At 39.2% G+C, this 26,405-nt stretch overlaps 1 protein-coding gene across 1 annotated transcript in view; it reads left to right on the forward strand.

The window, feature by feature from the left end:
* The window catches only part of ASAH1 (N-acylsphingosine amidohydrolase 1), a 48,838-nt gene that overhangs the window by 589 nt on the left and 21,844 nt on the right, over positions 1 to 26,405 (forward strand). The window contains exon 2 of the mRNA XM_015086778.3: positions 23,248 to 23,294. Within this exon, the coding sequence (XP_014942264.1) occupies positions 23,248 to 23,294 (47 nt within the window). The remainder of the gene's footprint in view (positions 1 to 23,247; positions 23,295 to 26,405) is intronic.

Below are 26,405 nucleotides of genomic sequence, written 5' to 3' on the forward strand. Positions count from 1 at the left end.
TCTACCAGTTCCAGGCCTGCGAATCCTGCACTGCTAAGAGAAAAGTTCAGTCGACTTGTGTACATAACTCAAGCGAGAGACTGCTTGATGACTGGGGCATTCTTTGCCAGGTGAAGAGGCGCTGAGGGAGATTGCCCCCGAGGCTCCTGAGATCCCTGGGAAAGGCCGAGGAGTCCACAATCAGGGCTGTGGGAGCTGCCCAGACTGGCCCCATGTGGCTGCTGTGGCCTTGACCCCCAGTCATGGGAACGCCTGTCCCGTGGCACTTTCCCCAGAAGGAAGTCAGGGGAACCCAGATTTGTTAACTGCAAGAGACATTGAGGGACCAGCCTGACTTATTTTACAGAGGAGGAAGGAAACCCAATGGGAAAACGTTTAGCCAGAGGTTACACTATTGTTTAGTGAAGTATGCCTAGATACTCAGGCCTCTTGACACCTAGTCTGGTGCTCTTTCATAATGCTCTTCTTTGGAAACAGTAAGACCCCATTTACAGAGTAAATGGACAGGCCAGCAGATCAGATATAAAGGAACTTGGGTGCATCTGACCTGAGGTTAGATGAGGGTGGTCTTGAATAGCTTAGTTAGGATGTCAGCAGTGGGAACAAGATATGCATTCTCTCCTTTTATTTTTCTGAGGAGAAATGATTTAAGAATAAAATCACGGTGGGATGTTATTCATTCATTAAAATTGATAGAACATTAAGCAAAAGCAGAATGAAATAGTATGTACAGTGATTTCAGTAACAGAAAAACACACAGTATATACATGTGGACAAGAACTGGAAGGGCATAAGAAGACATAAAATTAGGGTTGTTTTAGAGTGTGTAGGGAATTCATTTGCTTTAAAGTGGTTGGGATTATGAGTATTTTAAAAGAGTTTAATACTTTGATACTCTTAAGTGCCTTCGGCTAAAGCCAACAGTAAACACATCTGTAGTTGAACAAATTAGGTTTATTACTCTTTGCAGTGAAAAAGAATGCAAACTTTTGCCCTCTCGGTAGAAGGGCATTTGGCAAAACCTATTTCATAATCTGGACTTGGGTTGTGTAATTTGAGGGTGGGTCCAAGCAACAGGGGGTTTGCTCTAGATCAGATATTTAAAAAAAATTTTTTTTAATGTTTATTCATTGCTGAGAGAGAGAGGGAGCATGAGTTGGGGAGGGGCTGAGAGAGAGGGAGACACAGAATCCAAAGTGGGCTCCAGGCTCTGAGCTGTCAGCACATAGCCCTACGTAGGCCTGAACCTAGGAACCATGAGATCGTGACATGAGCCTAAGTCAGAAGCTCTTAACCAACTGAGCCACCCGGGCGCTCCACGATTGGGTACTTTTAAAATTCTGTGATTGGGTAAAGAAGAAACATTAATTTAGCAAGAGAAGGGGATGTTTGGTATTTTGTAGGTTGCACAATACCCTTGTTTTGTCTGTGCTTAAAACAGAAGTAGCCTTGCTTTGTTTCATTTTATCATGTCTCAGAGTAACCTTAACTGCAGTGGGTATTCCATGAGATTAGTTATATCCAACAGGCAAACAGAAATGGCCTTCATGTAAGTATCATACCAGTTTGTAATCATATTGGGGTCTAATTATGAACCTCTGAACAGTTTTAGATGTCAGGGACTGCTTTTTTCCCCCCTTTCAATACTTTATTTTTTTCAAGAAGGTTTTTATTTTATTTTAAAGTTTATGTGTTTATTTTTTAGTAATCTCCACATGCAATATGAGACTCAAACTCATGATCCCGAGATCCAGGGTCGAATTTTGACTGAGCCAGCCAGGTGCCCCTCAAGCAAGAGCCTTGATGAAGCTGTCTTTAGAAGAACAGTAGTTCTTATCTAGGGTAGGGGTTGTCAAAGTCTTGTCTAGCTACTGATTTTAGTTTGGGAACCTTTTTTCACAAATCTTTAATGAAATGAGAAAAATGAGGGCATCAAACCAAAATTATTCATTTAGAATGTTAGCTGCTATTCTGACTTTATGGCTTTTCAATTTTTGTTATTAAAGTGTTCTTTCTTCTGTGTGTGGTGGGGGGGTTTGTTTGTTTTTAACACCTCCACATAGAAGAATAAAAATTTGGACTCCGTTGTGCTGGGCCTCTCTTAATATTTTATTGATCTGAAAAATTCTGGCTGAAAGGACCTTTGGAACCTCATAGAGGTCTAGTGACCTCATTCCCTGATGAGAATAAGCACGTTTTGAATCATACGATAAACTGTGCATAGCGACTTAGTAACAAAAGATATTTCAAAACTACTTTTGATAAATGTGAACAATGAAGACTGGCTTTAAGTTACAAACAAAATTATTGATTTGGAATGTCTGTGGGTTTTGTGTTTGAGGCTTTTCAGAATATAGCATATTTTAAGGTCTTCCTGAGTCATTCTTAATTACTGACTTTATTAAAAGACCTACTAAAAGACGGTGGTGATGGGAATGGCACAAGAAATGTCTGAAGAGGGAGATGGAGACAGTGTCATTAAGGGCTCTGTGGCCTTGGGAAGAGTTTTTATTTTATTTTTTTAAGTTTATTTATTTGGAGGGGGGGACTCAAGTGCTAGTGGGGGAGGGGCAGAGAGAGAAAGGGAGGGAGAGAGAGAGAATCCCAAGTAGGCTTCATGCTGTCAGTGCAGAGCCTGATGGGGGCTCAATCTCAGGAACTGTGATATCACCTGAGCTGATATCAAGAGCTAGTCACTTAACCGACTGAGGCACCCAGGTGCCCCAAGTGTTTTCATTTTAAAAAGTCTGGGGGTGGGGGGGCAGTGTGCCTGGGTGGCTCAGTCATTTGGGCATCTGACTCTTGATTTTGGCTCAAGTCATGATCTGAGTTGATGAAGTTCCCGGGATTGAGCCCAGAGTCAGGCTCTGTGCTGGCTGCTGGCAGCCTGCTTGGGAGTCTTGCTCTCCCTCTCTCTCTGCTCCTCCCCTGTTCTTATTCTCTCCCTCCCATTCTCTCTCTCTCTCTCTCAAAATAACTCAAAAAAATAAAAAGATAAGTCTGGGTTGGAAGTGAGCAGAGGTGGAGGGTGACATACATGTGGAGGGTGGTACAGTGGACAGGGAGAGAAGTAGATGGTTCCAGAGAAAAGTAGGAGGTAGAATGAGCAGAAGGAAGGATTGGATGAGGAGGAGGGACAAGCACGTTTCTCAAGTGCTCAATCGGCTGAATGGCGGCATCACTGCCAGGAAGCACAGGACGGGGAAACCTGGGGTTGGAAGAATGAAGATTGTTTTTATTCTGGTTATGTGGCATTTCCCGTGGCTCTAGGGTATCCAGCAGGCCTTTGGGACTGAAGCTCAGACGAGGGAGATTGGGAGTCCCAGGCTTATCACTTGAAGCCTTAGGAGCAAGTGAACGTTGAGCAGAAAGGTGACACAGAAAAGAAGAGGACTAAGCAGGGGTCAGGGCACCTGCACACGTACATGTGTCAAGTAGAGGAGAGATGGCAAAGGTGAAGCAGCAGCCACAGTGGGAAGATGAGTCTTGGGGAGGCTCAGAGGAGAGAGTGGATAGTGGTCTCCCTGTGCAGGATGCCACTGAGATGTCAGGTGTCCGTTATATTTGGCAGTTGGAGGAGATTGGTCACTTGGCCTGAGCGGTGTTGGGAGCAGAAGATAGCTTGCAGTTGGGCTGAGGAGTGATGAGAAGGAAAGGAATCAGCATGGGAGAGATGACTGTTGTCAGTAATAAATGCGAGCAGATTCCGAAACTGTGTGAAAGTGAAACCCAGTGGCCCAGTACTTAATTGCTGGATCAAATTTATTTATTTTTATTTTTTAATGTTTATTTATTTCGAGAGAGAGGGAGAAGGAGAGGGAGAAGGGGAGGAAGGGACAGAGAGAGGTAGAGAGAGAATCGCAAACAGGCTCTGCACTGTGAGCATAGAGCCCAGTGTGGGACTCGATCCCACAAACTGTGAGATCATGACCTGAGCTAAATCAAGAGTCGGACCCTTAACCGACTGAGCCACCCAGGCGCCCCTAGATCAAACTTCTTTTCATGCATGAACTTCTCGTATGATTAATAACATTGTTGACATGAGCTACTAGGTCAGCTTTTGGCAATGATTTTCACAAAGTTTCCACAAACCACATACACACCTTCTGGCCTGGCCAATATTACTGTACTGTGTCTGTGTTCCCCCAGTACGCCAAAGGAAGGAACACACAGGTGTAATCTCTTCTCTTAGCCAGCAAATACTGCATGCCTAGGGTGTGCCAGATTCTGTTCCGGATGCTGGGAACAGGTTAGTGATAGGTATAAGGGTCCTAGCCCTCGTGGAAGGTTTATTCCCCTTCCTTTCACCTGAATGTTCCTAGTTTAACAGAGTGCCATGCCATCAAAGGTGAGAAAACAAGTAAGTTTTGCTTGCCCATTTGAGTTTGTTACATATGCAAGAAACATGCCTTACTCAGTAGGTAAGTGTCTGCTCTGTGGTACACAGAGAACATTTTAAGAAACAAATCTTAGAAAATTGTTGTTGGTAAATTAAAGAATTAAAATTGTCTGGCTAGAATTGTTCGACTTCTTTTCTGATGGTGTGAACACTGGTGTGAGTTACATAATTTCTTCGAGTTACCCTTCATTGTCTTTTTCTGAGTATGTGAATAAGACATGTGCACGAGGACTTTCTGAACTTTTTTGTAGACTGTCAGAAGCACCCAGTTCGTGAACTGGTTCGTCTCGCTGATTCTGCAGGACTCAAATATTTTGAGGACCTGGATGAGTTAGGTCATTCCTTTTAGGCATGGAGCATTTGAGTTGCTAATGGAAGAATTTTCACTTTCTATGTTGTTTTCCTAAATAATAGTGTGTCCAGTAGCTCTGTAAGTTTTCTTTGTGAGTGGGGAGGACATAAAGATTGTTTAATTTCAAAGAGGTTCAAGTTCCTATCAAATAACTAGAATAATCAGAGAATTCACTGACCCAGAAAGTGTTGACAAAACACTTTCCAGAGATTTCCAGCATTTCCTGTGGTGCTAGGAAGCAAAAATGAGAGAGAGCAAGTGAGAGAGAGATTGAGATTCTAAGTTGGTTGTATTTTTTTCCCCTGTGGTAAAGTGCAGCACAATATGCCAGGCCAACCAAATAGCACCTCTACCTATCCCCTAGTTGTAATCTTTACCTGTCACCTATTAATAAAATTTAAATAAATAAAATTTAAATATTTACCTACCTTGATAAGGATGTCTATTATTTAAACTATGTACAGTTAATTTTGGTGATAGTAAGAAACTTTATATAACACATGAGATTATTGTAATTCCATTTCAAGTCTCTACATAGATTTTGAAGTGGTCTTTCCTTGTTGAAATCTCCCTTGAAGGTGAGGATACAGCTGTCTCTACTCCACTCCCAAATCTAACCTTTTTGTTTAACATGACTTAGGTGTTAATACCTTCTGAGCACCTGAAATACTCTGGTCTTGAGCTGATGCGTTAAAAAATTTCATTCACATTTAACTTTAACTCTTTCAGCCCGAGTTTATGTAGATGTCATGTCTGTACTTCATGTTTATTTTTTGCTGCCAGGATTATCCTAATACAATGTTTTATTGGCCTCAAAGTCCCACATATATTATGGGGAGACTGCTCTCACCTCTGGGGCAGGTTGATTTCTCTCCTGGACTTGATAGAGCACTTTTAACTTTCCTCACATTGTCTCATAAGAAATGTACTTTGTAGTTCGATTTTTTTTATATTGGCTTTTCCACCCAGCTCATGCAGATAGAATTATTAGAGAGAGATGAGCATTATTACATCGCACTACTAGCCGAGTTGATGCTAGTGATCGTTAAAAGCCCTGAAGGGAATTTAGATTGTTCACTATTAGGAATTAAATTGAGGCATTGGTTTTATTGCTATCTCTGTGGGAAACTATGTGAGAGAGAGCAGGGAGTGGGGGGCTTGGCCGGGGCTTTGGAGACTGGCTCTGTCTTCACCTGTGTAACCTTCCGTCACGGGTGGAGATGGGCCTTGCATCCAGAACATGAACCTAAAGTTCCTGATAACTTGAAATTCGGTAAAAGGGCTTACATTGGATTTTTATGAATCAAATCACATTTTAAACTAACCAAAAGTTGTGATATTTAGGAGAATCTTATGGTGAATAAGTTAGAATGAAGTAAGAGCTGCATTTCTAAAGTTAATAATTACCCTTATGCAATGATATGTTTGGAAAATTCATAGTTGCAACTTAAGACTTTAAGTAGAGTGCTACTTTTTGGTGTCCTTTTCTGACTTTGCTAGAGAAGGACTGGTGAGTGACGTGCCCTCAGTGCAGTTATATATTGTTGTCATTGTTTGTAATTCCAGTTACTTAACACAGTATAATGTTAGTTTCAGGGTACAATACAGTGATTCAACGCTTCCATACATCACCTGGTGCCCATAACAAGTGTCCTCCTTGATCCACCTCCCCTCCAGTAACCATCCATTTGCTCTCTATAACTAAGAGTTTGTTTCTTGGTTTGACCCTTTCCCTTGTTTCTCCTTTGCTTGTTTGTTTTGTTCTTTAAATTTCACATATGAATGAAATCATATGGTATTTTGTTTTTCTCTGACTATGCTTAGCATTATACTCTAGCTTCATCCATCCATGTCATTGCAAATGGCAAGAGTCTGTTCTTTTTATGGCTGAACAATATTCCATTACATATATATTACCACATCTTCATTTACCATTCATCTATTGATGGACCCTTAGGCTGCTTCCATGTCTTGGCTATTGTAAATAATGCTGCTGTAAACATTGGGGTGCATGTATCCCTTTGATTTAGTATTTTTGTTATCTGTGGGTAAATACCCAGTAGTGGAATTACTGGAGCATAAGGTAGTTCTATTTTTAAATTCTTGAGGAATCTCCATATTGTTTTCCAGAGTGGCTGCACCAGTATGCATTCCCACCAACAGTGCAGGAGAGTTCTTTTTTCTCCGCATCCTTGCCAGCACCTGTTGTTTCTTTGTTGTTGATTTTAACCATTCTGACAGGTGTGAGGTGATACCTCATTGTGGTTTTGATTTGCATTTCCCTGTTGATGAGTTATGTTGAACTTCTTGTCATGTATCTATTGGCCATCTGGATATCATCTTAGAAGTGTCTGTTGACTTCTTCTGACCATCTCTTAATTAGAATATTTGTTTTTGGGTATTGAGTTGTATAAGCTATTTTTTTTGGATATGTCATTTGAAAATATCTACTCCTATTCCAAAGGTTGCCTTTTAGTTTTGCTGATTGTTTCCTTCACTGTACAGACGCTTTTTATCTTGATGAGGTCCCAGTAGTTCATTTTTGTTTCCCTTGCCTCAGGAGACATGTCTAGTAAGAAGTTGCTGTGGTTGAGGTCAAAGAGATTGTTGCCTGTTTTCCCCTCTAGGATTTTGATGATTTCTTGTCTTACATTTAGGTCTTTCATCCATTTTGAGTTTATTTTTGTGTATGGTGTAAGAAAGTGGTCCAGGTTCATTCTTGTGCATGTCCCTGTCCAGTTTTCCCAACACGATTTGCTGGAGAGACTGTCTTTTTTACATTGGATATTCTTTCCTGCTTTGTCAAAGATTAGTTGACCATAGAGTTTTGGGTTTAATTCTGGGTTGTCTGATTTGTTCCGTTGATCTATGTGTCTGTTTTTGTGCCAGTACCATACTGTCTTGATGATTATAGCTTTGTAGTACAGGCTAAAGTCCAGGATTGTGTGCCTCCAGCTTTACTTTTCTTTTTCGTGACTGCTTTAGCTATTCGGGGTCTTTCGTAGCTCCATACAAATTTTAGAATCCTTTGTTCTAGTTCTGTGAAAAATACTGTTGCTATTTTGATAGGGATGTCATTAAATGTGTAGATTGCTTTGAGTAGTATAGACCTTTTAACAGTATTTGTTCTTCCAATCCATAAGCATGTAATGTCTTTCCATTTCTTTGTATCCTCATCAGTTTCTTTCATCAGTGTTTAATAGTTTTCAGAGTACATTAGTTTTAGTCCTAGGTATCTTATTATTTTGGGTGCACTTTTAAATGGGATTGTTTTCTTAGTTTTTCTTTTTGCTTCATTAATGGGGTGTAGAAATGCAACAGATTTCTATAGATTAATTATGTATCCTGTGACTTTACTGAATTCATTTATCTATTCTAGCAGCTTTTTGGTGGAGTCTTTAGGGTTTTCTATATATAGTATCATGGCACCTGTACGTAGTGAAAGTTTTACTTTTTTTTTTTTTTTTTTACCAATTTAGGTGCCTTTTTATTTTTCTTTTTGTTGTCTGACATTTGTGGCTGATACTGTGTTGAATAAATGTGGTGCTTGTCTCATTCCTAACCTTAAGGGGAAAGCTATCAGTTTTTGCCCATTAAGGATGATGTTACCTGTGGGTTTTTCATATATAACCTTTATTATGTTGAGGTATGTTCCCTCTAAACCTATTTTGTTGAGGGTCTTTATCATGGATGGATGTTGTGCTTTGTCAAATGCTTTTCTTTGTCTATTGAAATAATCTTTTTCTCTTTCTCTTATTGATGTAATGTATCATATTGACTGATTCGTGAATATTGAACTATCCATTTAACACAGGAATAAATCCTACTTGATCATGGTGAATGATTTTTTTTTTAACGAATTGTCAGATCTAGTTTATGAGTATATTGTTGAGGATTTTTGCATCTGTGTTCATCATGGATAGTGGCCTGTAATTCTTTTTTTTTTTTTTTGTGGTGTCTTTTTTTTTTTAATTTTTTTTTTAATGTTTATTTATTTTTGAGAGACACAGAAACAGAATGAGAGTGGATTAGGTGCAGAGAGAGAGGGAGACACAGAATCTGAAGCAGGCTCCAGGCTCTGAGCTGTCAGCACAGAGCCTGATGCGGGTCTCAAACTCACGAGCCGTAAGATCATGACCCCAGCCGAAGTCGGACGCTCAACCGACTGAGCCACCCAGGCGCCCCATCTGGTTTTGATACTAGGGTAATGCTGGCCTCTTAGAGTGAATTTGAAAGTTTTCCTTCCCCTTTGTTTTGGTAGAATTCACCTTCTGGCCCTGGACTTTTGGTGCTGGGAATTTTTTGATTACTGACTCAGTTTCTTTGCTGTCTGCTCAAATTTTCTGTTTCTTCGTATCTCAGTTTTGGTAGTTCGTATGTTTCTAAGAATTTATCCACTTTTTTCTAGGTTGTCCAGTTCGTTGGCATATAATTTTTCATAATATTCTTCTATAATTGTATTTCTGTGGCGTTGGTTGTTATTTCTCTTATATCATTTGTGATTTTATTAATTTGAGTTATTTATCTATTTTTCTTAATAGGTCTGGTTAGAGGTTTGTCAATGTTATTGATTATTTCAAAGAAGTAGCTCCTGGTTTCATTGATCTGTTCTATTGTTTTGTTGTTGTTGTTGTTTTATTTTGTTTTTTTAGTTTCTGTATCATTGATTTCTGCTGTAATCTTTATTATTTCCTTCCTTATGTTGATTTTAGGTTTTGTTTATTCTTTTTCTAGCTCCTTTAGGTGAAAGATTACTTTGTTAGAGATTTTTCTTGTTCTTGCGGTAGGCCTGTATTCCTATAAACTTCCACTTAGAACCACTTTTGCTGCATCCCAGAGGTTTTGGACTAATGTGTTTTCATTTTCATTTGTTTCTATGTAATTTTTTTTCTTTTATTTCATGGCTGACACATTCATTGTTTAGTAGCATCTTATTTAACCTACACGTGTTTGTTGTGGTCTTTCTAGATTTTTTTCTTAAAGTTGACTACTAGATTCATAGTGTTGTGGTCAGAAAAGATGCATGATATGACCTCAATCTTTTTGAATTTGTTGAGGCTTGTTTTATGGGCTAAAATGTGATCTGTTCTGGAGAATGTTCCTTGTGCACTAGAAAAGAATATCTGTTCTGTTTTAGGATGGAATGTTCTGAATGTATCTGTTAAATCAATCTCTTCTAGCATGTCATTCAAAGCTGTTGTTTACTGGTTGATTTTCTGTTTACATGATCTGTCCCTTGACATAAATGGGGTGTTAAAGTCCCGTACTATTATTGTATTGCTATCGATTAGTTCCTTTACGTTTGTTATTAACTGTTTTATATTTTTGGGTGCATAAATATGTATAATGTTATATCTTCTTGTTGGATTGTCTCCTTTATGATTATGTAGTGCCCTTCTTTGTCTCTTGTTATAGTCTTCTTTTAAAGTCTAGTTTGTGGGGCACCTGGTTGGCTCAGTAGGTTGGGCGACCGACTTCAGCTCAGGTCATGATCTCACAGTTCGTGAGTTCGAGCCCCGCATCAGGCTCTGCGCTGACAGCTCAGAGCCTGGAGCCTGCTTCTGATTCTGTGTCTCCCTCTCACTCTGCCCCTCCCCCACTCATGCTCTGTCTCTGTCTCAGAAATAAACATTAAAAATAATTAAACGAATAAAATAAAAAAAAAATAAAGTCTAGGGGCGCCTGGGTGGCTCAGTCAGGTAAGCGTCCAACTTCGGCTCAGGTCATGATCTCGCAGTTCGTGAGTTCAAGACCTGCATTGGGCTCTGTGCTGACAGCTCAGAGTCTGGAGCCTGTTTCCGATTCTGTGTCTCCCTCTGTCTCTCTGACCCTCCCCCATTCATGCTCTGTCTCTCTCTGTCTCAAAAATAAATAAACGTTTAAAAAATTTTTTTTAAATAAAATAAAATAAAGTCTAGTTTGTCTGATATTAGTATTGCTATTCTGGCTTTCTTTTGACGTCCATTTGCATGATAGATATTTCTCCATGCCCTTTCTAATTTTAAAAAAATTTTATTTATTTTGAGAGAGAGAGAGAGACAGAGCACAAGCAGGGGAGGGGCAGAGATAGAGAATCCCCAGCAGGCTCCATGCTGTCAAAGCAGAGCCTGACACAGGGCTTGATCCCATGAGCCATGAGATTGTGACCTGAACTGAAATCAAGAACCAGACACTTAACCGACTTAGCCACCAGGTGCTCTTCCATGCCCTTACTTTCAATCTGTACTTGTCGTTAAGTTTAAAACGAGTTTGTTGTAGCCAGTATATAGATGGATCTTGTTTCTTGTTTCTTGTTTCTTTATCCATTTTTATCCATTCCTGTTTTTTTATCTTGTTTTTTTAATCGCCCTATGTCTTATAATTGAAGCATTTAATCTATTTACATTCAAAGTATTTGATAATATGTATGTATTGTCATTTTATTATTTGTCTTGTGGTTGTTTCAGAAGATTTTCTCTGATCCTTTCTTTGTATTTCTGTCTTTCATGGTTTCCTGATTTTCTTAGTGGTATATATGGATTTCTTTCTCCTTGTTCTTTGCATGTTTATTAGTGGGTTTTGATATATAATTACTGTTAGATTTGTATATAACCACATCTGAATATAGCAGTCTATATTAAATTGTTGGTCATTTGTGTTTGAACCCATTCCTTAATCCTCTCTAACCCATGTTTTAGATATATGTTATGTCTTATGTCCTTTTACTTTGTGAGTTCCTTGACTGATTTTTATACAGAAATATTACTTTTTACTGTTTTCATGTTTCCTACCTTTATACTGTCACTTTTGGTCTCTTCTGTCCACTCAAAGAGTCCCCTCTAATGTTTCTTGCAGGGCTGGCTTAATGGTCACGCATTCTTTGAGTTTTTGTTTGGGAAACACTTTTTACCTCTCCTCCTAGCTGAATGATAGCCTTGCTGGTTAGAGTATTCTTGGCTGCAGATTTTTCCCATTCAGCACTTTGAATATATCCTGCCACTTCCTTCTTACTTGGAAAGTTTCTGCTGAAAAATCTGCTAGCCTTATAGGTTTTCCTTTCTAAGTTACTGCCTTGTTTTATCTTCATGCTTTAAAATTGTTTTATCACTAAATTTTGCCAATTTAATTATAAATAGTCTTGGAATGGGTCTGCTTTTGTTGATTTAAAAAAAAAATTAATATTTATTTTTGAGAGAGAGAAGAGAGTGCAAGCAGGGGAAGGGCAGAGAGAGACACACACAGAATCCAAATCAGGCTGCAGACTCTGAGCTGTCAGCACAGAGCCTAAAGTGGGGCTCAAACTCATGAACTGTGAGAACATGATCTGAGCCGAAGTCAGACACTTAAGTGACTGAGCCACCCAGGTGCCCCTGCATTTGTTGATTTTGATAGGAGTTTCTTTGTACCCCCTGTATCTAGACATCTGTTTCCTTCTCCAGATTAGGACGTTTTTAGCTATTATTTCTTCAAGTCAGTTTTCTAGCCCCTTTTCTCACTCTTCTTTTAGGAGTCCTATAACATGAATGTTATTACACTTGATGAAGTCACTGTGTTCCCTAAATCTTTTCTAGTGTTGCATATTTTGTCTCTCTTTTGTTCATCTCGATTATTTTCCATTACTGTTTTCTAGATCACTAATTCATTCCTCTGCTTCTTCCATCCTGCTGTTCATTCAATTAACATGTCTCTCATTTCATTTGCTATACCCTTTATCTCTGCTATATTATTCCTTATCTCTGTGTTAAGGGTCTCATTCATGTCTTTCACTCTTTTCTAAAGTCCACTGAGTGTCCTGATGATTGTTACTTTAAATTCTCTATCAGGCATGTTACTTTATATGTGTTTCACTTAGATCTCCGGCTGAGGTCTTGTCCTTTTCTTTCATTTGGGATAAATTTCTCTGTCTTCCATTTTGTCCAAGTGTCTGTGCCTGTTGCTGTGTGTTAGGAAAGTCAGCTGTATCCCCTATTCTTGAGGATAATGGCCTTATGAAGAAGAGGTCCTACAGTGCCCTGTTGTATGGTGTCCTCTGTTCTCCAGGGCCTGGTGCTTCCTGGAGTATCTCTAGTGTGTGCTGCCTATGCTCTGTTTCTGGTGTCCTGGACAGTTTATCTGTGAGACCAGTTGTCTACAGAGGCTCTCTTTGCCTGTTGTGGGCAGTGTTTGGTCCCTGGTCTGAATGTCACACATTTTGACTAGGTGTGCTCTGACCTGTGAAATGAGACCTTTTGCCACCCCTGTTGGAGGAGAAGCTCTGCAAAACTCCCACTTTGGAAGACGCAGTGTGAGCAGGAGGTTGAGCCAGTGTTCTGGGGGAAGGGCTCCACTGTGTTGAGACTGAGGCAAGCTTATTAGGAGGGGCAGTTCCACTGGTGTGTGGGATCAAGGCTTGGTTTAAGCACCTTAGGTAGTAAGTGTGGGAGTGGTGCTCGTTCCTGCAGGTGGTCCTGTGCTTATGCTGAGGGTCAGGGGAGGGAATAGTGACAGTCGATTCCTTTGTTCCTAGAGGGGTCTCTCTGTGAATGCTGTCTCTCTGGGACATCCTCCTACATGAGTGAATAATCCCCATACTGTGTGCCCCAGGCACTCTTCACATTACTATTTCTACACAGTTTCTGCAGATTGTTTACCTGCTTTCTGTCCAAGAGCAGCACAATGCCCTCTGGGGTGTATCCCAGCCACGCCCACTGACCCTTAAAACTCCAGGCTTTAAGCCCCACTGCTTGCCAGAAGTCAAAAAATTTGGCCCCTCTTGCTTTCTAAGTCTATTGCTGTGGGGATTTTGTTTTGCCATGTGCTCCCCTGTGTGCTAGTTTGTCACTTGCCCTTCTCTATGACCTTGGCTCCCTTCCCACTGCAACAGCCACCATCTGTTTTTCTCCCATACTGCACACCTCTGCACTTCCTGCCTTCTTCAATGTGGCCTCTTCTCTACCTTTACTTGAGTAGTATTTTCTGCCACTTTTCAGGTTGATTTCTGAGGCATTTAGGATGATTTGATAGTTATCTAGTTGTATTTGTGGGATGAGGAAAGCCTAGGGTCCTTCCACTCTGCCACCATCTTCCTGTGCTTGCTCTGTAAGTTGTTATTTTAAAATAATTTTAGATAATGATGCTTTAAAACACTAAAAAACAATGTCAGAGACTCATTCTTTGAAAATATTCCACATCATGTAAATGAAACATTATTATTTTTTTAAGTATATTTATTTTGAGAGAGCAAGAGCGGAAGGGACAAAGAGAGAGAGAGATTGAATCCCAAGCAGGCTCCACATTGTCATTGCAGAGCCCAATGTGGGGCTTGAACCCATGAACCATGAGATCATGACCTGAGCCAAAACCAAGGGTCAGACACTTAACCGTCTGAGCCACCCAGGTACCTCAGAATCATGTAATTTTGAATTTAATGTTTTAAAATTTCTACCAAAGCATATAGTCCAAGAAAATCAAATGATGTAGATAGGCTTATGATGAAAATCAACAGTCTTCTTGATTTTTTCCATTCCCTTCCCTAGAAGCAAACACTTTTAACTGTTAATACTCAGGTGACATTCAGCCAGAACCTATGTCTACTATCACACTAGTAGTTTACAGCTGTCTTTTTTGATTAATTGATGCTTGTATCATATTGGGGGCAAAAAGTTTTGAATCTCTCCTGATTATGAATATGACTTTGATATGGTTGTGCTCAATTTGTCTCACTCAGCTTTAGACATTGTCTACTCTAATACTTCAGTGATGGATAAAAGTTTAGCTTACCTTCAACCATTTTCCATGTACCTTTCTTTTTTTTTAAGTTTTGATATATAACTGACATACCATACAATTCACCCCCTAAAAGTATATGATTTAATGGCTTCAGCATATTTACAGAATTGTGCAGCTATCTCTCCAGATAGTTTTAGAACATTTTCATCATCCCTAAGGTAAGGAAACCTTATCCCTTAGCCCTGACCCTGAAACCTACCCCTCAGCCCTAGGCAACCACTTACATAATTTCTGTCCATAGATTTGCCCTTTCTTGACATTTACGTAAAGGGGATCATAAAATATGTGGTCCTTTGTGACTCGCATCTTTCACTTAGCATAATGTTTTCAAGGTTCGTTCACATTGTAGCATGTATCAATACTTCATTTCTGTTTATGAGTGAATAATTTCCATTGTATGGATACACTACATTTTGATCATCCATCCATCAGTTAATGAACATTTGAGTTGTTTCCATTTTGCCTGTTGTAATGCTGCTGTGAACATTTGTATTTGTGTACGGTTTTTTTGCATGTACATGTTTTCATACTTTTTCAGTTTATACATAGGAGCAGAATTCACTGGATCACATGATAACTACATGTTTAACTGAGGAAGTGCCAGACGGTTTTCCAAAGCAGCTGCATTATTTTACACTCCCACCAGTGCTGTATGAGGGTCCCAATTTGTCTACATCCATGCCAACACTTGTTTTAGTAGTAGTAGTATTGCTATCTTAGTGGATGTGAAGTGGTACCTCACTGTGGTTTTGATTTGCATTTCCCTACTGACTGTTGTTCCCTATTGACTATTACAATATTCCCTATTGTTTAGCATCTTTTCATGTGTTTGTTGACTTATATTTTCTTTGGAGAAATGTCTCTTCAGATCTTTTGCCTATGTTAATTAAGTTGTCTTTTTCTCACTAAGCTGTAAGATATATATATATTTCTAAGTTTTGCCATTGGCATAAATGTGAGGGTTTATTTCTTGGACTCTGAATTCCTTTCCATTGATTTATCTGTCTTTATACTGGTACTGCAATGTCTTGATTACTGTTGCTTCAACAGTGAGTTTAAAATCAGGAAGTGTTAGTCCTCCAACTTGGTTCGTCTTTTTCAAGACTGTTTTGGCTATTATAGGTCCCTTGAATTTTCATATGAATTTTAGGATCACTTGTCTTCCTGCAAAGAAGCCAGCTGGGATTTTAATAGGTATTGCATTAAATCTGTGGATCTGTTTAAGGAGCATTGCCATCTTAACAATATTAAGTCTTCCAGTTTATAAACATGTATGTCTTTCCATTTATTTAGATCTTTAATTTCTTTTTACAATATTTTATAGTTTCCAGTGTGCAAGTCTTGCACTTCTTTGGTTAAATTTACTGCTAAGTACTGTATTCTTTTTTATACTATTTTAAGTAGAACTGTTTTCCTAATTTCATTTTCAGTTCATTGCTATTTATGGGATTAATTTTTGTACATTGGTCTTGTATACTTCAAACTTGCTGAATTAATTTATTTTTTAAAATTTTAGTGGATTCCTTAGGATTTCTATGAAAATGAGACCATTTTACTTCTTTTTCAGTATGAATTCTTTTTATTTTCCTGCCTGCTTGCTCTGGCTAGATACTGTAGCACAGTATTCAAGTGGTACACATGGACATCCTTGACCCCTCTAACTTTTTTCTCCCTTCTTCAGTTCTATATACTTTTATTCTTGCATAGTAAACATTAATAACATAATTGTAACTGTAATTGAGTCATCCATTTTTTGTATATCTCCTTTTAAAAAATGGAAATAGTAAACAGTTTAAAGAAGTATGACCTGTAAATATTGGTTATTGCCTAGTGTGCTGTGATTTCATTTCCTTCTCTATAATTCGGAAGCCAAAACTCTAATGGCACTGAAAGTATATTCAACTATATTTTCTGCCAAATATTCATATTCATGCCACATTTTAGTTTGCTTCATGTTTATACCATGGCATGTTTGTACAAATTTTTTCCCTTGGGGTTTCTCATTGTTTTCTTTTCATTTTTTGTCATTAGAAGAAGAAACCAAACCTATGCCATCCTGACTGTACTCTGTATATTGTTCAGCTTCTGACTTATTATCTCAGTATTTATTGTGTCTATTCTTGAAACCTACTGAGTTTCTTTTTATAGGGACCATATTTTTCCAATGCTACGGTTTCTTCCTTTAGTTTCTAGTTGTTGTTTGTTTTTTGTTCTTATGCTTTGTTCTATGCTACTCTCCTTATCCTCAAGTTCTTCCAGCCCTTAAACCATACAGTTTACTGTATGGAGTCCCCCTTTCTAGACACCTATATCCTGGAGCCCTCCATCACCTTTACCACTCTGTAAGTTGGAACCATTATTTTGAGATTCTGTTCCTTCTTTTACTTGGTTTACTTCCTTGTTTTCCTAGAATACGTCTTGAAGTAACTTAAGAAATAATGTGTGGGAGGTAAACTGAGTCCTTGCAATGACTTAAAATCAAAGATTTTATTTAAATATAAAAATTGATCATTGCTTGATGAACTGTAAAACTCTAGTTTGAAATTAATTCCTTCCCGAGGAAATAATGGCATAACTCTTTTCTAGCATTCATATAGCTGTTGAGAAGTCTGATGGGGGTGTTATTTTTATTCTTCTGTAGGACCCACACCCCAGTTTAGGTGTAGAGGCTTTTATGTTTTTTGTCTTTATTCGTTATGTCTGAAATAGCACAGTAATGTGTCTGACTGAAGGTTCTTTTTTTCAGTCACTTTTTGAGTAATCAGTAGGCGTTTTTATTTCAAAGACACATCTCCATTCAGCTCTAGAAAATTTTCTTACATAATTTCACTCATAATTTCCTCCCCTTTGTTTTCTGTGTTTTCTCTTTCTGGAAATCCTATTAATCAGTTGTTAGACCCCACATATTGATTTTATAAACATTTATCTTTTTTTTCCTCCTGTGGTTTTATTTTATTTTATTTTATTTTTCCTGTATTTTCTGTATGATATTTTCTATATTCTAAGACAGATTTTCTCACCTTTACTTTCCTGTCTTTTTATTTCAGCAGTTATGCTTTTAATTACTTGGGTCACCTTTTTTTCATATCATTCTGCTCTTGTTTCATGGATATAACAATATATTGACTTTCTCTTGAGGTTACTATTTGAGTAATCAGAATGTTGAAGCTGGTAATTATTTGATATTACTTTTTTTTTCTGTTCCTTAAATTGTGAATAATCAGAATATTGAAACTGGTAATTATTTGATATTATTTATTTTTTTCTGTTCCTTAAATTATTGGAGTATATTTTAGTTAGATTGTTTTTAATTTGTTTTCTTTGTGCCTAAATATTAGAATAGGAGGCTTTAGGTGCACCTGAGTGGCTCAGTTGGTTAAGCACCTGACTTCAGCTCAGGTCATCATCTCACTGCTCATGAGTCTGAGCCCTGCTTCAGGCTCTGTGCTGACAGCTCCGAGCCTGGAGCCTGCTTCAGATTCTGTGTCTCCCTCTCTCACTGCCCCTTCCCTGCTCATGCTCTCTCTCTCCTTCAAAAACAAATAAACATTAAAAAAAAAAAAAAAGACCTTTACTCTCAGGCAGGAGTCATTCAACTTTTTTTTTGGTGCAGGGCCAGAAAGTAAATCTTTTAGGCATTTTGGGCCAAGAGACAAATAAAGGATATTATGTAGGTACTTACATAATTTCTATATTGCCACAAATTTTCTGTTGATGAAAATATATTAGCAAGTTAATACATTTTTTTGTAACATAGGTCTACTAATGAGAAGAATTGAATTCTTATAGGATGGGCATTTTGCTTATTGGGATTCAGGATTAGTGTCCCACATTGATTGCAAATGTTTATATGTTGTTCCTGCTCTGTATTGAGATTTTACTATATGTCATATTTGACAGTTTCTTTTATATGGATGGGATGAATAATAGCTTCCCAAACATGCCCAGGTCCTGAGAAGCTGTGAGTATGTGCTTTTTATGGCAAAGGGGCCTTTACAGACATGATTTAGTAAAGGAGCTTGAGATGAGGACATTATACTGGATTATTCAGAGGAGCCCAATATAATCACAGAGGTCCTTATAAGAGGGAGGCAGGAGGCCAGAGAAGAGAAAAGATGCTGTGCTTCTGGCTTTGAAGATGGAGGAAGGGACCATAAGTCAAAGAATGCAGGTGATCTCTAGAGGCTGGAAAAGTCAGGGAAACAGATTCTGCCTTAGAGTCCCTGAGGGAGCTCTGAGCTGCAGACCCATTTTAGACTTCGGACCTTCAGAGCTATAACATGATAAATTTGTGTTATATTAAGCTATTATGTTTGTGGTAATTTGTTACAGCAGCCATAGGAAAGCTAAGTGCGGCCAAGTACTGCATAAGTCCATTCATGTGTGATTTTAAGGACTCTGCATCTGGGGCACTTCTAATTAATTTTTGGTATGTAGGTAGTAAATGGAGGAGTGTTGGCTGATGAGACAAAGTAGAAGAAGTTGTTGTGAGAAAAGGAGAGCGCCAAGAGGCTCCTGGCTCAGAGTGTCAATTATTCTGGAGGGTCTTATAAAGATAATAAAGGAGGATGAAGGTAGAGTTAAATTGAGGGGTCGGTAAACAGGAAATAACCGCCATCCTGACCACTGCATACAAAACCACATATGGCATTATCACTGGGCAGAAAACTAAACACACACAATCTCTCTCTCCATCTCCTTCTCTCTTTTTTTCACACACACCACCGCAAAGGGTTTTCCTCTAAAGAAACAAAAAAGAGTGTAGGAAGAACAGAGGTAGCTTGTATAGGTGTTCATGCTTTACAGCAGTGGCTGGCAGACTGCAGCCAGCTGGCCCAATGCATCCTGCCCCCTGTTTTTTTTTTTTTTTTTTTTTTTTTTAAGCTAAGAATGGTTTTTACATTTCTGGAAAATTGGAAGGGGAAAATCAAAAGATTAATATTTTGTGACATGTGCAAATGATACGGAATTCACGTGTCAGTGCCCATAAACAGAGTTGTCCTGGAACATAGCCACACTTGTTTGTTTGCTTACTGTCTGTGGCTGCTTAGCATTACAACAGTTGAGTGGTCTAGCAGAGCCTGGGTACAGTGCACTAGGGGCTTTTCCCGGTTGCTTGGCACACTTCAGGTGACGTGCATGCACTTTGAACTCAACAGCATTGTAAGTGCCACATGTATCAATGCACCATGTTATTATTATTTTGTGTGTGTGTGTGTTTTATTTATTTTGAGAGGGAGAGAGAAAGAAAACCATCAGGGGAGGGGCAAAGAGAAAGAGAGAGAGAATCCTAAGCAGACTGGGGAGACGGAGGGAGAGAAGGAGGGACAGAAGGAGAGAGAGAGACAGAGAGAGAGAGAGAGAGAGAGAGAGAGAGAGAGAGAGAGAGAATCCCAAGCAGACCCCATGCTGTCAGCAGAAGCCTGATGCAGGGCTTGACCCCACTAACCGTGGGATCATGACCTAAGCCAAGATCAAGAGTCGGATGCTTAAATAAAATGACTGAGTCAAACAGGTGCCCCATCGATGTGTTATTTTAATCTTTAGGGGGAAAAAAAGAAAGTTACCAGTGCAAACCTATCATGTCGAAACAAGAAAAGTGGGCTTCAAATGTTGTGTCCTTGAGGCAAAGTAGAGAATGGGATTATCTTGTCACTCAACTAGATGACAGCGCATCTAGAGTTGTGCTGAAGGAATAAAATACACATCAACTTGGCATGATTAAGCATTCATCACAGTATTCCTGTCTTATAGGAAAAAATGACCAGAAAAACAAGACAATTTAAAGCAAAATATCTCATCACAGCAGAATTTATTTACAAATTTTAAAAAGCAAATGAGGCTGCAGTCAAAGTAGGTCTTTAAGTAGCTCATCTGTTATCAAAGCAAGGAAAACTATTTCCCATTGGCAAGTTAATGAAATCACATTTGATTGCTGCAGAAGAAATGCATCCTGAAAAAATTGTGTTGCGCTATTAGCCTTTAGATGAGAACAGTTCTCCAGGACTTTGACAGAAACATCCATATCCATTAAAGAACAAGGCAAATTGATTCCCAGTTGTTGATACTGACCAGTTATTGCTATTTATTAAAGCACCATTGCCAATTTGAAACTGAATTAACATCAGGGCATCACTTAGGTGTTAATGTTGTGTGTATAGAGTTTTGTTTTGGAATTTTTTTTTTGCCTAAATAAATGTTATAAATTTATTTTTTATGTTAAAATTTTTTTTAATGTTTATCTATTTTTGAGAGAGAGAGCATGAGTGGGGGAGGGGCAGAGAGAGAGGGAAACACAGAATCTGAAGCAGGCTCTAGGCTCCGAGCTGTCAGCACAGAGCCCGACGCGGGGCTCTAACTCGCGGACGGTGAGATCATGACCTGAGCTGAAGTCAGATGCTTAACCGACTGAGCCACCCAGGTGCCCCAATAAATGTTATAAATTAAAGGAAAAATGAATAGTCTGCATGGAACAACTATAGGCAAGGATGCTTTCAAAGAACTTGAGAACTTGGTAATTCAATAAGACCTGAAATGGAATCTGCTATTTTGTATAACAATTGACAATGGTAAAAATATGTGCAGAGGAGACAAAGCTTAGCTGGACAGATGTTCAAAGCTTGTGAAAACGCAAGCTGTTTCAAGCTTGTGATTATTAATTATATTACTGGTTGAAAGGTACTTGGTGGAAAATATTTGAATCTGTCATGTGCTAATGAAACCAGTAATATCAACTATGAACTTCTTTTGCTTTTGTAGACTTAACCGTTATCATTTTTTTTTTAATTTTTATAAGACATAGACGCTAAATGTCCAAACTACTGTATTAGTAGTAGTTAGATAGGTTAACAGCGGTGAAGTTGTGCTGCAGGCCAAAATTTTTCCGAACAAGAACCACTGTCAACCACTGTTACTGAACATTGAATGGCTTTGGACATTAGCTTTTGCCAACTTGATAATAATTCATTATTGATATAATAATATAATAATTCAATATCAAATTGCTATTATTTATTATCTAGTATGTTATGCTGTAGTAATTTAGAAACAGTTTAAATTCTAATCATTGGATTAGCTTCTGATCATTTGGTGCTCACTGCTGTTTCTTAGTGAATTCAGTCTAAAATTACAAGGCAAAATTTGAGCACTTTGATGAGAAACTTACACTGTAGTAAAGTTATTTAGAAAGTTAATGTTTGCATCACAGGTAATGTCAGGGTATATTATATACCTCCTTACTATAAAAAATTAAGACATTATGAAATGAATAAGCCATAGGGATGAAACGTACAACATAGGGAATATAGTTAGTGGTATTGTAATAGTTTGTATGGCGACAGATGGTAACTTGTGGTGAGCATAGCACAGCGTATAGAATTGTGGGTTCACTATGTTGTACACCTGAAACTAATGTGACATTGTGTATCAACTATACTTCAATTAAAAAAAAAGTTAAAATAAGATGTTAGATGTACATTCCTACACAAATTTGCTGCAGGTATATTTTCTGAGCTCATACTTTAGTTCTAGTAGTTCCCTTCCCTATTCCACTTTTTATTGTGGATTTATACTTCTTTTTTTTTTTTTTAATGTTTATTTTGAGAGGAGGAGAGGGGCAGAGAGAATCCCAAGTGGGCTCCACGCTGTCAGCACAGAGCCCACATGGGGCTCGATCCCACCAACTGTGAGATCATGACCTGAGCCAAAATTGAGTCAGACGCGTAACTGACTGAGCCACCTGGGCGCCCCTATACTTCTTTATAAAAAAAGTTATTTTACTTTTACAATATTGGGTCTGTGGAGAGAAGGAGATAAACATGCTTGCTATCTTGAATTAGTAATAAAAGAATCATAAATCCGTGTGGACTTTTCTCATTTTATGTTAAGAGCTCCTTTTATTTTGCTAACGAGCTTAAAACACGTCTCCCTGAAACCGTCTCACTCATTCATTCACTGACTGGCCTCAATGATAGGAGCCACGTTCACCTCAAGGAGCACAGAATCTGGTCATGGAGAGAGAAAATGAATAGTTACACTGCAGTGTATAACTACAGTAATGGAGCTGGGCTCGGTGCCATGGGGAAGGTAGAGGAGAGGATAGCTGTGTTCATATGAGAAGTACAGGAAGACTTCACACAACAGACAGCATTTGAACTGGATCTTAGAATTTAAAGCCCAGAGTTCACTAGGTGGAAAAAAAGGCATGTTAGGCAGCAGGAACAGCATGCCGGGACGGGGAAGGGTGAGCGATCAGAGGATGTGGTTGCATGTGACTATACGTGGTGGGGGGAGTGGCAAGAAATGAAGCGGAGAAGGTAAATTATGGCCAGATTATGAAGGGCCTATGCAGTGTGTCCTGAAAATCTGGTTTGCGATGCAAATCTCTATCACAGTGGAGTTAGCTCATAAATTCAAGCGATGGCATATTTTGTCAGGCAATTCACTCTTCCTCACAAGTCAGCCTATCAGACATGAACGTGTCCATCTACTTTTTACATTTCCTCTTTACTCAGTGTGTTTGCAACATAGAAGCCACATCACAGCACTAGTGCAAACTGAATTAAGACTGAAAATGTACTTCAGTTTGAGACTTTAGAAATTTTCATGGGAGGAGAAGACTTTTAAGAGGTATTGAAATGATATCAAAGGGCAAACCCTGCTTGTTTTTTGTCGCCATGACTTTTGACTGTTTTTCAAATTGCCTGTTCAATTTGTGACTTTCTGAAACTTAATTTTCTTTTTTTTTTAGTGGACAGAAGATTGCAGAAAATCAACCTATCCTCCTTCTGGACCAACGTGAGTAAATATCAAATGGTCAAAATGGACTTTGACCTTTAGGGAGATCTTTCTCTATGTAATTAATGATCTCATAAAAATGACAATAATGAACAAAAAATTAAGTGATGTCTTCTGAGGCCTTTATTTTTTCTGAGACAATTATTTTTTTCAAGTTTGTGTATTACATATTTGCCTTTGACCCTGGAAAAATATGGAAATACCCCATGATTAAAATGCCCATTTCTAGCTATCAAAATCAGAGGAAAAAAAATTTCCATTCTCCATTAAATTCTGTCTACCGCTAAGCATTTTCTCATCCCAACAAGTGCAGAGCTGAGGATGACTTTTTTGGTGCCTCAGTATGAACCACTGGATTATATTGGAAAAAGCATAGAGTCTTATATGTGAGACCTTCAAGAAATAAACCCTGGTATGATAATCAAAGCTGTCAAAGACAGCAGAGGATTCAAAAACATAAGGGAAGGAAGGGTCAGTGTCATATTTTAGTGCATTTAATGTTTATATTTTTAATCGAGGTGTATGGCCTTTTCAAATCTTTTGTGGCTAAATGAGCCTGTGAGAAAGACCCAAGAATAGCCCACCCACCCAGAGGGTACAGAATGTGGAAAAAAAGGGAAAGGTGTAGGGAAGGATAATCTTTTTGCCCTGTTTTCCTATTTTCTTTCTTTTTTTTTTTTTTAACGTTTATTTATTTTTGACAGAGCATGAGTTGAGGAGGGGCAGAGAAGGAGAGGGAGACACAGAATCCGAGGCTCCAGGCTCCTAGCTGTCAGCACAGAGCCCGATGCGGGGCTTGACTCACAGACCATGAGATCATGACCTGAGCCAAAGTCAGACGTTTAACTGACTAAGCCACCCAGGCGCCCCCTGTTTTCCTACTTTCTGAAAGTGGCCTGCTGGGTGTGGGGGAAGGAAGAAAACAACTTGAAAGTGTTAGAAATAAATCTGCCGTGGGCGCCTGGGTGGCTCAGTCGGTTAAGCATCTGACTTTGGCTCAGGTCATGATCTCACACTTTGTGGGTTTGAGTCCCACGAAGGGCTCTGTGCTGGTAGCTCAGAGCCTGGAGCCTGCTTCAAATTCCCTGTCTCCCTCTCTCTCTGCCCCTCCCCTGCTCATGCTCTGTCTTTCTCTCTCCTTCAAAAATAAATAAACATTAAAAAAAACAATTGAAAGAAATAAATCTCCCAATTATTTTACCAGCAAAAAGGAGTTTATTTGGGAACAACAGAGAATTGCAATCCTTTACAAGCAAGCTACAGCAAAACCATAGGCAAGCCTACAGAGCAAAAGAGGGGAACACTCTTTTATAGAGGAGAGCAGGGAGTGGCAGGTGGGGTTGGGGGGAGTTGGAAAGGCTGTTCAAACAAAAAAAGGCCATTGGAGTAAATGGAGTTTGAAGTATAGTGGCTTCTCATTGGCTGATATGGCAGTCCCTCATTGGCTGGGCTGTTGCCAGGGGAGGAAGAAAGGTTTTCTTCCTCCTATGAGCTTAGTAAGTAGCACCTAAAATACTATCAACTTGCCAGGCTCCTTTCTTCCTGCTGGGTCTATAGTTGAGGAGAAGTGAGAGGGCAGGAGAGTTCCCCCAACTGCCTCCCGATTCCATTCTAAATGACGTTTCCTTTTAGATCAGGCGCCCTAAGTATCAAACCTAAATTTGAGCAAACTGCTCCCCGCCCCCATCCCCACCCCACTTTGGAGACTTTATATCCCTTTAAGGCCACAAATTTTAACAGGTGGATGCTGTCTCCTGTGAAGAGGTTTGAGAAGGGGGTATAGAGAAGGAAATCATCTACATATTTTAACAAAGTAGAGCCTTCAGAAAACTTCCTATCATCTACGTCATCTTTTAAGGTTTGTGAAAATTAAGAGGGACTCTGCAGAACCCTGGGGTATTTCTGTCCCGGTGTGCTGCTTCCTCCCAAGTGAGGACAAAAAGATACTGGCTATTCCTACCAGCTAGAATGCAAAAATGCATGGCATCGTTAAATTGTGAAAAATTTGCTTTCACTAGGAATGGATATCAGTAGCATAGAAGGATTGAGAACCACAAGATGCCGAGAGAAAACAATGGTATTTGTTGCTCTTAGGTCCTGGACAAACCTCCATCCTTGGGTATTGGATTTTCTTACACATAAAATAGGAGTATTACAGGGAACTAGTGAAGCCGTGAGCCTTATAATCTATTAAGGGCTTGGTGCTTTGAGGGGCTTCTTCATTTACAGGCTACTGATTAATTCTGCAGAGAGGTTTTGAGGGATCTCTTTGAATCTTCATGGGGAGGTGCACTTGGGATTCTCCCCATATCAGTTAAGGATTTTGCCCATTACGGGGATGGTAGGTAATCCGATAGGAACAAATAATCAGGGTCCCTAGATGCAGCTATAGTCAGGTATGGAGCAAATGAAAGATGTGGAAGTGTCATTGCATCCCCCTGGTTGGCTATTTTGATTACTGTTGTCCAATTCTAGAGTTATTTCCCCTTTGGGGAGAGGGAGATTCTGGCATGATAGTTCTGCGAGAAATCCAGGCCCAGTAAGTGAATAGAGGTAGAGGAACTAAGGAGAAAAGGGGCCTATTTCTCAAAGGGCCTAGACAAAAGGGAGTAGCGTCAGAGATGGGAACCTGTTGAGATTTATCAGACACCCCCACCCCCCACTTGAACTGTTTTGGCGCTCTTGAGGCTGAGGCTGCTTTACAGCAGTGGCACTCAGCACCAAGAGTGTGGCTCTGGTCTCACTACAGACAGAGATTCGTTCCCAGTCTGGAAAGTGGTTTCTCCAGGCCAGTTAGGAGGGAGGATTGGGACAAACCCCTGTAGTCCCTCGGCGCCACATAATGGGGAATTAGGAGGACATTGGAAAGACTCCCTAGGGGGCTAACAGCGCTTGGAGAGCTTAAGTTTCTAACAGTCTTTTCTCTAATGCTCTGACTCATTGCAATAACAGCAGAAACTAGGAGGTTTTGGGTTTTGTTTAGGAGCCTTCATTTGCCAAAGTTGAAAATTAAGAATTTTAGCAGTCTTTTTTTCAGGTGACCCACCTAGGATGCCAGTGACCTGGTTTGCCAAGTCCAATCTGGAGTGAACGTAGTTTTCCATTTCATCT

Source organism: Acinonyx jubatus, chromosome B1 (genome assembly GCF_027475565.1).
Source record: "Acinonyx jubatus isolate Ajub_Pintada_27869175 chromosome B1, VMU_Ajub_asm_v1.0, whole genome shotgun sequence".
NCBI lineage: Eukaryota > Metazoa > Chordata > Mammalia > Carnivora > Felidae > Acinonyx > Acinonyx jubatus.